This window comes from Acinonyx jubatus, chromosome B4 (assembly GCF_027475565.1).
Source record: "Acinonyx jubatus isolate Ajub_Pintada_27869175 chromosome B4, VMU_Ajub_asm_v1.0, whole genome shotgun sequence".
Classification (NCBI taxonomy): domain Eukaryota; kingdom Metazoa; phylum Chordata; class Mammalia; order Carnivora; family Felidae; genus Acinonyx; species Acinonyx jubatus.
Genome location: NC_069387.1, coordinates 79,155,839 through 79,166,994, shown reverse-complemented (window position 1 = coordinate 79,166,994; position 11,156 = coordinate 79,155,839). Strand labels below are relative to the sequence as shown.

General features: G+C 55.7%; 1 protein-coding gene across 2 annotated transcripts; it reads left to right on the top strand.

Moving 5' to 3' along the window:
* The first annotated feature begins 2,555 nt into the window (after nt 1–2,555).
* Nucleotides 2,556–10,419, top strand: PPP1R1A (protein phosphatase 1 regulatory inhibitor subunit 1A). Of its 2 annotated transcripts, XM_027036363.2 has the most exons (7): nt 2,563–2,810; nt 6,622–6,682; nt 7,691–7,728; nt 8,049–8,112; nt 8,691–8,846; nt 9,747–9,853; nt 10,289–10,419. In XM_027036363.2, exons 1-7 carry the CDS (start codon nt 2,727–2,729, stop codon nt 10,292–10,294), a joined length of 516 nt encoding a protein of 171 aa, XP_026892164.1. In that variant the 5' UTR covers nt 2,563–2,726; the 3' UTR covers nt 10,295–10,419. The 2 variants fall into 2 exon arrangements, with proteins under 2 accessions (XP_026892165.1, XP_026892164.1); XM_027036364.2 differs by lacking the exons at nt 9,747–9,853; nt 10,289–10,419 and adding an exon at nt 9,423–9,532 and having other exon boundaries at nt 2,556–2,810.
* Nucleotides 10,420–11,156: the final 737 nt, after the last annotated feature.

Here is an 11,156-nt window from a genome sequence, read left to right as displayed (position 1 = left end):
GTGTCTTCTTATCCCCTCCCTCCCCAGTCACTCTGGTTGGGGGCATGGGGGTAGTTTCAGGGGAGGGGCTGGGAAATACAATCAGTTGTTTTCCTGGTTGGCCTTGCTACGTCAAAGAGAGGCTAAAGGCAAAAAGATATCTGCACCCCCACGTTCATGGCAGCATTATTTACAATAGGAAGACACACAACCACTGATGGATGAAGGGATAACCTTGTGAGATAGATATAGATAGATATAGACATAGATTAGATATAGATTTATAGATATAATGGAATATTTTTCAGCCATAAAAAAAAAAATGAGGAACTTCTGCCATTTGTGACAACATGGATGGACCTTGAGAGCATTATGCTAAGTGAAATAAATCAAAGACAAATACTGTATGACCTCACTTATATGTGAAATCTTAAAAAATAATTGAACTCAGAGAAAAGGAGATAAGATTGGTGGTTATCAGAAGCAGAAGACAGGGGGAGGGGGAGTGGAGGAAGGTAGTCAAAAGGTCGAACCTCCAGATTTCAGATAAATAAGTGCTCAGTTGGTTAAATATCAGACTTCAGTTCAGGTCATGATCTCACGGTTTGTGGGTTCAAGCTCCGCATCGGGCTCTGTGCTGAGAGCTCGGAGCCTGGAGCCTGCTTCAGATTCTGTGTCTCCCTCTCTCTCTGCCCCTCCCCTGCTCATGCTCTCCCTCTCTCTTTCCCCAAAATAAAGAAACATTAAACAAAATTTCAAATAAGTAAATAAATAAGGGATGGAACGTACAACATGATGACTATAGCTATATAGCTATATAGGGAAGTTGTTAACAGAGTAAATCCTGAGTTCTTATCACAAGGAGCAATGTTTTTCCCCTTTTTTTCTTTTTCTTTCTTTCTTTCTTTTTTTTTTTTTTGTATCTATATGAGAAGATGGATGTTAGCTGACCCTATTGTGGTCATCATTTCACAATATATGTAAATCAAATCATCATACTGTATGCCTTAAATTTATACAGTGATGCATGTCAATTACTTTTCAATAAAACTGGAAAAATGTTTTTTAAAAGAATGAAAAGCCCCCCCCCATAAGTGCATGCTGAGTGTAGGGGGTCATTCCTAGAGTCTAGTGACAATAAAATGGGGTCAGTTAGCATGCAAATGGAGGTCTGGCTGGCCCACTGGGTCCCTATACCCCAGTGTTGTCCTGAGAAAACTGAGCTGAGCCTGGCATGTGTAAAAAGATATGGTGGGGGGGGGGGGGGTGAGAGGGGAGGTTATTTTGGGAGGTAAAAGGGGAAGGGGTGGTGTGAAATCCAGGTCAGGGAAGGGCTGCCCAGGAGAGGAGGCAACTAAGAGTTGAGGCTGACCCCTTAGAGGAAAGAGTGATCATAGGGACCCGGAGAACCAGGCATTAATCTGTATGGAACTTGCAGTTGCTGGGCTTAAGGCTAAAGAAACAGATCTCTGGCCCTGGCCCTGGCCCAGCCCCTCCCCCAGAACTCCCTGTCCCTTCTCCTCCCTACTTCTTCTCCTCCCCCTCCCCACCCCCCGTGGTTCATTAGCCCTGCCCCTCCCCAGGTCTATGGCACCTCTTTTCCCCTCTATGCGATGGCCCCCAGGCCCTGGCATGGTGCCCAACAGCTCCTATGAATATCCTATCTGCCTCACTCACTGGTCCTGATTGACATCTGGTCCTACACCAAGGTCGTAAGTTCTTCACCTAGTCTAACCTCCAACCCTTCAGTTACAGTAGATCACTTTCATTATCCCGCCAGTAGTGGAACTGGAAATCAACCCCAACTGTAAACGAGCCACCCCACCAGGAGTTTCCGTTCCATCCCCCAGCATTCTCCCCTTGCAGGCCTTTCGCCTGCTTTCCCAGCCCCGTAGTTTAGCAAGCAGAAAGAGAAATCTATTTCACAAGCATCATCAGCTCCCCACCCCCAACACTCCTTCTGCTGAGTCCCAGATGGTCCTCTCTCCCTGAGCCCTCCACCCACTCCCATCGGTACTTCAACAGAGAGGCTCTGGCCTCTGGAGACCCTGTAAGGCCTCAGTTCCCCCCTGCCTGCCGGCCGAGTGAACAGAAGACCCGCGCCCAGCCCTCACACCTCCCCTCCGAGTTTTCCCCTTCGCTCTACTGTTTTCTTCTCAAGGGAAAGTCCCTCTCCGTGTCTAGCCTTCATCCCTCCTGCTGCATGCCTAAATCCCCTTCCCTTCTTTGCTCTATGAGACAACCCCTTGCAGGATCATAAACGAAATCTTCCTCTCGCGTTTGCCGCCTCCTCCTGCCAGCGCCCCTCCACCTTCCCGCTCCTAAAACCTGTCCCCCTAGCCTGGAGAAGTTCTCCGTACCGCTCCCCACCCCCACTCCCTGCCCCGAGCTCTGAGGACACCCGGAGGCCCGCCTGGGCCGCCGACCCAGACTGGGACCCGGCCACGCCCGGCTCGCCCGCCCGCGGGGCGGAGACCCCCGCAGCCCGCGGCGCAGCCACGACGGGGTTAAGGTTCCGGGCGGGGGGGAGGGGGAGGGGGCCGGGAGGGGCGGGTGCGGAGCCAATCGGCGGCCGCAGAGTCCCCGGGGCCGTGAGCGGGGAGCGCCGAGCAGGGCGCCGGGAGCCGAGCGCGCCGGGCTGGGGCCGGGGCCGGAGCGGAGCGGAGAGCGAGCGCGCCCGCCCCAGCCCCGAGTCCCGCCGCCTTCCCTCCCGCCGCAGCGCCGGCCCAGCAGCCGCCGCCCCAGCCATGGAGCAAGACAACAGCCCCCGGAAGATCCAGTTCACGGTCCCGCTGCTGGAGCCGCACCTTGACCCCGAGGCGGCGGAGCAGGTGCGGAGCCGGGCGGGGTGGCAGGGGACTCGCCCTGCAAAGAACGAGGGACCCCCTAGGCTGGGGGATCTGAGAAACCTGCTTCGTCCGCCCTCGGCAGTGCGCCCCTGTGAGGGCGACCGCGCTCAGTTTGGGGGGGAGGGGGGGTCTTCTATCCCCTCCCCCACTGTTGGAGCCACCTCTCCCTGTCCGTGCTAGCACGAGCGCCTCCACTCGAAGCCTGTCCCCGCAGAGTCGCTCTCTGCGCCCCAGCCCTGGGGGAGGGGGCCTGCCTGAGGACACGACCCCAACCCCCTTCGCCAGTATGGCATCCCCCACTCAGTCAACCCCCGCCAGAGTTTCTGAGCTGGGGGGGGGGGGGGTGGGGAGGGGGCGCCGTAGGGGCCCGGCAGCCTTGCGGGAGGGGTTAGGGGAGGAGGCGGGGAACGGAGGGAGCCTGGTGCTGCAGAAAGGAGTTGAAAGAAGAGAAATAGCTCTCCCAGCCCTCCCCTCATTGAAGGCCACCTTGCGTGACTCCAGAGAGTGAGAACCAGAAGGAACCTAGGAAAACCAAGAGCGCCCGGGCTTTGGGGAGAGGGGTGGTTGGGTCTGCAGGCTGAGGCTCCCCTCTAATGCAAGTCTGGACACGTGGGTCCTTATTCCCAACTCCTGCCCTTCGGAGCAAGAGAGTGGGGGTGGCCTGCAGAGAATGGCGCTGGGAAGCCAGAGGCAGGGGCTCTCTGGGAGCTGGGTGCAAGGGACTCCCTAAACACGGGAGCAGCACTGCGCTGGCCTGGGCTCAAGGGGTGGGAGTCCAGGGCCCTGGCCCAGCCGTGGGCCTGGCCTATTTTTAGCTCAGAGCAGCCTGGCAGAGGCGGCAGTGGATGAGAGTGTGTGAGCAAGTGTGTGTCTCAGGGAGAGTGAGCATGTGTGTGGAGAGGGTGACCACCCGTGGTCACTACTACCGCCCATTTGCCAAATATTTGCTCATTTGCGCCATCTCGTTTTGTGTTCTCTGTCCATTTGCCTGGACATCCCCGGTCCTCAAGAATATCTGTGGGCCACAAGGTCAGTTCTCCATTTCCCCCACGCGGCTGCCAGGGCTGTGGCGGGGCCTCCCCACCTGACAACACCCTGTGACCTCTTGGGATGGGCTGCAGAGGGTTCTCTGTGTGGGCTCCAGCTGTTTGGGAGAAGAAGGTCGGGATCTGAAGGGAGGGGTAGGTGCACACACTCTCCCTGCAACTTCAGCTTCCCAAAGTGTGGGGAGGGGTGAGGAACCTGATCTGTCCTCTCCCTGGCCTGGGGGGAGCCCCGTCTCCAGACCCCCAAGGTGTGACAGCAGGACAGACTGTGGTGAGGCCTCAAGCCTGGTGAGGATGAGCAGGGTGGAGAGCCCGAGCCTGGGGAGTGTCCCCCCAGAGTCAGGGGCAAGACTGTTACGCCTGGAGGCAGGGGATTAGCTAAGATACCCTCAGCCCCAGGAAACTGGCCGTGAGTGTGGGCTGGGGGTGGTTAGGGGTGAGGTTCCAAGAAGGACTGCCTTCCACTGGCACAGACAGGTCTCCCTGACACCTGCATCTGTTTGGTGTTAGAGACGGCAGGTGTCCATGTGTATTGGGAGGAGGAGGGGGTAGTCCAGCTGGTTCAGGGGTCGGGAGACACAGGAGGAAAAGATAGTTCTCTGGAGCCAGAGGGAAAAAGAGAGAGACGGGACTGCCGTCTGTTTTTCTCCAGTCTTCAGAAATCGGTGTCCTGTCCACTAGACCTGAAATTCTACCTGCAGCCTAACTTCAGCCCTTCTCACTGTGTCGTCCAAGTGTGTTACCCAAGCAAAAAGCTCCAGGCGTGGCAAGAGGGCCTAATCCAGACTGACATGGGAGAGCAAAGGGGGTTAGAAGCTAGGAGTTACAGAGCACAGAGTGGCAGGGGATGGAGGGGCGCCCACGGCGACCAGGTACTTGGTGTGACTGGTTTGGCAATAAATCAGAGGCAAAGGCACGAGGTATCCTTGAGCACTCGGAATTTGGGGAGGTGCAAGAGAAAGAAGAAAGACCATCTATTCACTTCCTAGTAGTTCAGGTGCCTGGGGTGGGGGGGGGGGGGTTACTTTAGGAAGTCTGACTTTACTCCCTTCTCTGATATCTCTAGGATATCAAAATTGTCCAAGACTCTGAGCGCCTAGAGATCTTGTCCAAGGTTAAGGAAGGGACCTGTCCAACATCACAGAGCCCTGGTGCCCTCTCAAAAGCCCTTTCCGACATGCTTGTGGTCTCCTTCTCAGACTCCCAACTTCCACTAACACCCCCACCCTCTCCCTGCCTCTCTGACTCTTCCACAACCAGCACTCCCCCTCCGCCTACAGCAGGAGAGAAATAAAAAGGAGTCCTCTCCTAGGAAAGGATGGCCCTCACCCCACATTCGGGAAGAACACGTACCCGCCTGCTGGTGCCCAGCACATCTGCACCAGGAATGGCCAGACGGACTCACAGCTCATGTGTGTGTAGTGCATATGTGTATGCATATGTGTATGACTGCACACACACACACACACACGCACACACACACAACCAGCACTGCCGGGGACCTTGAAATGTCACCCAAAACAGATGCCACTGGATTTTCCAGAGAAAACAGTGACCCACCCCAAGAGCCCCCCATTCTGTGCATCTCACTTCTTTGGGGAGAATCCCCCTCTCAGACTAACACTGTGCCTCTTGGCTAAGGCTGACATCCATTTTCTGGGCATAAAGAGGGGCGGGCGTCTTACCACCCCCGCCCCCAGTGGTAGTGATACTAAATAATGGACACAGAGAGAGAGAGAGGAATTCCATCCTTTAGTATCCTCGCCCTACCGTGCTCAGCCCTGGATGATCTTAACCCCTCTCCCAGCCCTTTGCCCCCCCCCCCCCCCCCCCCCCCCCCCCCCCCCGCTCTGCTGCCCCGGAAGGTTGCTGTAGGGACTCCAGCCCCATGCGCTCCCCTCACTTCCAAGCCTCAAAACCCTCCCGGGAAAGGAAAGAAAACCTACATGTCCCAAGAGTCCTTGGACTGACTGCAACAACAATCAACTTTATTGGCAGCCTGGCAGAAGAGCAGCAGTGGGCAGAGGGGCTCAGAGGCCCAGGAGTCAACCAGCTTTTATATGTTAATTTCTTAGAATGGGACCCTGGGGCCCCGATAAGATTTTTCAGGTAACTTTAGCACCCACCCCCCCTCACTAGGTCCTGCCTGTATTTTATTTACCGTTACAATGATTTGCCCAGACCACACTTGCTGACAAATTAGAAAGGCAGTGTGTCCGATGACAGAGGGAGAAATTTAGAGAGGGACATGGAATTTAGAGAGGGGCATGGGCGAGGGAACGCACCTTCAGACCTACCTTCCTGGTGCCGTCGCCCAGGCTGGGCTGGGTGTGAGGGGTGCTGTCTACAGATGCTGGCGCACAAAACGTTCCTGTCTGTCTGGGGTGGTGGGCTAGAAGACTGGGGGAAAGCCCTCGTGCCCTGTCAGGTTATTTCTGACCATCGATCAGGATGGACGGAAGGACAGCAGGCCAGAAATCGATGCATTTGAGCAGATAACAGCTGCTGAGAGGGAGAGCTGGGGAGATGCGGAAACAGAAAGGGGGGATGGGGGATAGAGGGGGCGGGGGTGATCTTTTGGGTCCCTAAGGGAAAGGAATGGGCCCAAGAATGTCCACCCTGGGACCTGAGGCTCAGTGTAATGTGGTCATTTTTGAGGTATGTTAAGCGGGTGGCCTGGATTATGTTGCTGAAGGGTACTGGGTGGGGCTTTGAGACTGCCACGTGCACTTGACCTCTCCCCTCAGATTCGGAGGCGCCGCCCCACCCCCGCCACCCTCGTGCTGACCAGTGACCAGTCATCCCCAGGTAACCACCCCCGGGATGGGTCGCTGAAGGGAGTGGGGGCTGCTGAGGGGGTCCAGTGAGAGAAGGGGGGTCCAGTGGCTGGAAGAAGGGCAGATCTGAGGAGTCCGAGAGCTTCTAGGTCCCAGGGTCGGGGAAAGCAGGCGGCTGGATTAGCAAGAGGATTTCCTTTGCTTTGGAAAGACGGAGCAGTGCTAGGGAGGGGAGGGAACGCACCTGCGTCCTAAGCCCCCCCAGGAATTGGGGTGGTCAACTGAGTGCCGTTGCTGCGGCAACAGTCTTCCAGGTTTCTCGAGCAACTGAGACGCTGAGGCCCCCACCCCCAGAGGCAGTGACAGCTGTGAGGGGGAGACACCGCCTCCATCAGCTAGCCTCACAGCCCCCAGAGGGGAAGGGGAAGGTTAGACACAGCTCAGGGAGCAGCTGGCATGCCGGTCACCACTGTGCCCAGCAAGGTCTGGGGAGAGAACAGGGTCTCAGGGAATGTCGGGGAGAGGTGGTCATGCTAATAAGCCAGACTGGAGTTCAAGATGCCTGAATGTCCGGCTTGCCCCCAACTACCAAAATTGGTTGTGCCTCCCTGCACAGGATAAACTTGCTCTTTTTTATCTGGTATTCCCTCCCGTGCACGGTTCCGTTCTGAACCTGGTCAATGATTGGGAGGAGAAAGAGCTATGGATACTTCAGAGAGAGGAAGGGAGCAAACACACCACACCGATCCCACTTCGGGAACCTCCAGGTCTGAGGCGAGGATGTAGATACACGATGGACCACAGAGTCAAGGACAGGACTACGTACCGGGAAGAAAGCAAGGCAGGGGGGAGCTGAAGGGAACAGGCCTGGGGCAGCCAGCCATCAAGGCTGACTTCCTAGCGGCCGATGTGAGGGACAGATCAGGAAAGAGGTGATCACCGAGGCTCCTCCCCTTGGGAAGTCAGCTCTTTTTTGGGGGTTCCCCCCCGCCCGGGTTTTCAGTCCTCTTCACTTTCTCCTTTCCCTGTTCCCCCTCAGAGATAGATGAAGACCGGATCCCCAACCCGCTTCTCAAGGTGAGCTGGTCCCTCACGCTCAGCCCAGCCCAGAGAATTATTAGGGGATTATTCCTCAGCCCTTCCAATCTCTAGGGCCTTCCGACTCCCCCTTCTCTGCGTCCCTCCCAATGAGCGGACACACACTCACGCCATATCCCCCCACACTCAGTCTCTTTGCTCACTGTGGGGATGGGGGGAGGGGTGGCTGGGAAGCAGGAATCTTCTCCCCCACTTTCTGAAGCCCACGCCGACCCCCCAATCTCCAGTCCAAAGCATGGCAAGGCACAGAAGGTGGGTGAGACGGGCCAGCCCCCATCTGTGCCCTGTGTCCTTCACAGTCCACTTTGTCCATGTCTCCACGGCAACGGAAGAAGGTGACCAGGACCACACCCACAATGAAAGGTTAGGAACACCCTTCCCATCCCCTTCTGCCCCGCTGTGCCTGAGGCTGAGCTGTAGACCTGACGACCCCTTTGCAGGGAACCATTGCGAAGTCTTGAAACCTGCCTCTGTTAGAGTTGAATCGTTTGCTAGACAGTCTGGGCTGGGCTCCAGTTCTGCCTCCCACTAGCTGGGTGGCCTGGCAGAACCTGCTTAACCTACTGAGCCCCGAGTACCACCTCACTACGGCAGTTAAATAAAATATGCAGTGCTCACTACACAGAAGTTACTCAAATATTTCTTGAACCTAAACTGAGTCTTTTCTTTTGCCCCAAGTATCCCAGCAAGTTAGGAGGGTCTTTTCTTCCTGAAGGCCCTGCCCCTCGCCTCTCTGACTTTTGAAGGAAGTATGTTTTATTGTCTAGCTTTAGGCCCTCCTTAGTGCCCAGCTCATATCTTTCCCCACCCCACCCCTCCCCCCAACCGACCCCCGTTCAGATCTCAGGGGATGGAAATGTCACACCAGCAATGTCTGCCGGCCCTTCAGCGGGGCTGTTGAGACTCTGAGCAGTCATGTCCCTCCCTTTCTGTGCCCCCAGAGCTCCAGATGATGGTTGAACATCACCTGGGGCAACAGCAGCAGGGAGAGGAACCTGAGGGAGCCGCCGAGAGCACAGGGACCCAGGAGTCCTGCCCGCCTGGGATCACAGACACAGAAGCGGAGTTAAGGCTGGGCCCTTCTGGGAAAGCACAAAGTACGTTGAGGCTGGGGAGGGACTGGCCCGGGGGGAGGCAGACCTTACCCGTGATAGGGAGGGGTCTACTAGGAGCCGGAAACTGTCCTGGGAATATGAATATGTCTGGATGTATTCCACGTATTTGCGTCTGCTCACCTTTGCTTCCTGAATGACAGCAAACCCTCCCCACCTGGGCTGCAGGGCTCCCTGCTGTATGGAAGGAGGGAGCGAGCCCACCGTGGTGGGTCCAGCACGCACAAGCTAGAATCCTCCTCACTTGACCAGCCCGGAGGCCTCCAGCGACTCACTTAACCTCAGTCTGTAAAATGATAACGACGATGCCTATTGCATTGGGTTGTTTGCGAAATTGAAAGGAGACCAGTTCCTAGCCCAGCAGCCGACACATGCAATGAACCGGAAGCTGCTGGTAGTGCTGTTAACACATCTCCACAGTCCCTCATCCCAGGTGGGATTCCAGAATCCAGAGCTTTTCCCATTCTATGAAGGTGACATGGTGTGTGTATATATCTACTGATATTACGTAATACCCTCCAACAGAGCACCCTGTAATCACACACATTAATATTTCTGCAGTGAAACGAATGGTCCTACCAAATGGGATAAAGACTAAAAGGAGTCCCGTATCACCTCAGGTCAGGTTTTGCCCAATTGTACCCAAACTTTTTTGAACTCCCCTTTGAAGCGTTTTTTTATCTTTCAATTTCTGATTGCAAATTTAAAAAGTGAGCCTGTAGTAATCATTGTGATGAGAGAAAACACCGCTGGGCTTGTCCGATTGCCCCCAGCCTGGTCTTGGGCCCCTCTCAGGGGTCACTGGATGTAGTGAGAGGAGCAGCTCCCTCTCCAAGCTTTCATGAATACTGCCTCTCCCTCCCACCACCCCTTTTCCCTCCTTAGAGCCTGCAGAATCCATCCCTAAAACTCAGGAGAGGGGCAGTGAGAAACCCAGCACAGGGGAACCCACAACCCATATACCACCATTGGATTCCCAGGGAGCCAACTCGGTAAGAGCCTAGGGCTGGGGCTGCCTGGTCTACAGGAGAGCAGGCTGTGTCAATGAGGGCAAGGACTAAGATCTGGAATTAGGGGATGGGGGAACAGAGGACCAGCTTCAGTCACTGAAGAGCTATTGTCTGGGACAAGAAGATTTGGGCGTATTACGTATCCGTGGACAGAGAGAAATGGGATTAAGCTGTAAAGAGAGAGCCTCATGTCCAGGCTGGGTGAGCAGTGGTCATGCCCGGAGCGGAGGCATTGATGAAACAGCCTCGTGGGCTCTGATTTTACGGTCCTCCCTCCCCTGCGTAGGCCGGGCAAGCGGGGCGACTGGCGTCAGACATCAGAGGTTAGATGCTTGAGGATGGGCAGACTAGTAGGGGTGGGGGCAGTAGGGCTTCTGGTCTCTCACATGCCCTCTTTCTGCCCCTCCCCCACAACAGGTCTGAGAGTGAAGGAGGTATCCTGGAATCAAGACTGCAGTTGGGATGCATGGACACTGGATTTGTTTCTTATTCTTCACTTTTGGGAAAAATCTCCTGTTTTTAAAAAGTGATAAATTTGGTGTTAGGTGCTTGGCATTTTCCTTCTTTCCCAACTTAGAGAATCCTTTCTCCCTCCCTTCTTGTCCTGCCCCCTCTACAACTCCCTGCTCTTCTGCCCAGCTCCCTCTGGAAAGAAATGGGGAAGCTGGGCAGGAGAAATGGGGAAGCTGGGCAGGAGCCTTGAGAAGGGGTTGGGTGTGGGGGGAGTTCTCCCCCAACCCTGCCCTTACTTGCTCTGGGAAGAGAGATGGGGGTCAGACAGGTGGAAGGACTAACTTCCAGGGCACCAAGAAGGAACAAAGGGCCTGGGTTCTCTTTTCTTAATTGCAGAAAAGATACCGCCACCTGGCAGGGTTGCCCTGCAGCTGTGAGACTTGGGAGTTGTAAGGCCCTCCAGCTGCGACTGTGCTGTGGCCGCCGCCTGCTGGACAGGAGGCGGAACTGCACCCTGGCTCGCCCGTGGGAAAGAGGTGTTGCTTGTGTGGATGCCTTTGCCTGTCCTCCAAACCTTAATGATTCCCACACTTCAGGGTGTGTTCCCTCCTCCAGCCATGAGGAGACCACAGCCCCTGCTCCAACCCGTTAGCAAAGACGCGTGGAGAACACAGTGGCTATTAACAAAGAGGCCTTTGCTGGGACCAGGAAAGATCATCTCTCCCTTGTCCTAGACACTGAGGGGCCAGGGGAAAACACAAAAGCCAGCACAGGCGAAGAAACTTCCACAGTCAGGCCTCTCCTGCTTTTGTCTTTCCAGGGGGGAGAGGGG

What these genes read in the sequence shown, in the direction of transcription:
- PPP1R1A (XM_027036363.2), top strand. Translation starts at nt 2,727, where the DNA reads ATGGAGCAAGACAACAGCCCCCGGAAGATCCAGTTCACGGTCCCGCTG. An exon ending in TCCCCAACCCGCTTCTCAAG is followed by an intron (nt 7,729 to 8,048) that starts GTGAGCTGGTCC and finishes TGTCCTTCACAG; the next exon opens with TCCACTTTGTCCATGTCTCC. An exon ending in GACCACACCCACAATGAAAG is followed by an intron (nt 8,113 to 8,690) that starts GTTAGGAACACC and finishes CTGTGCCCCCAG; the next exon opens with AGCTCCAGATGATGGTTGAA.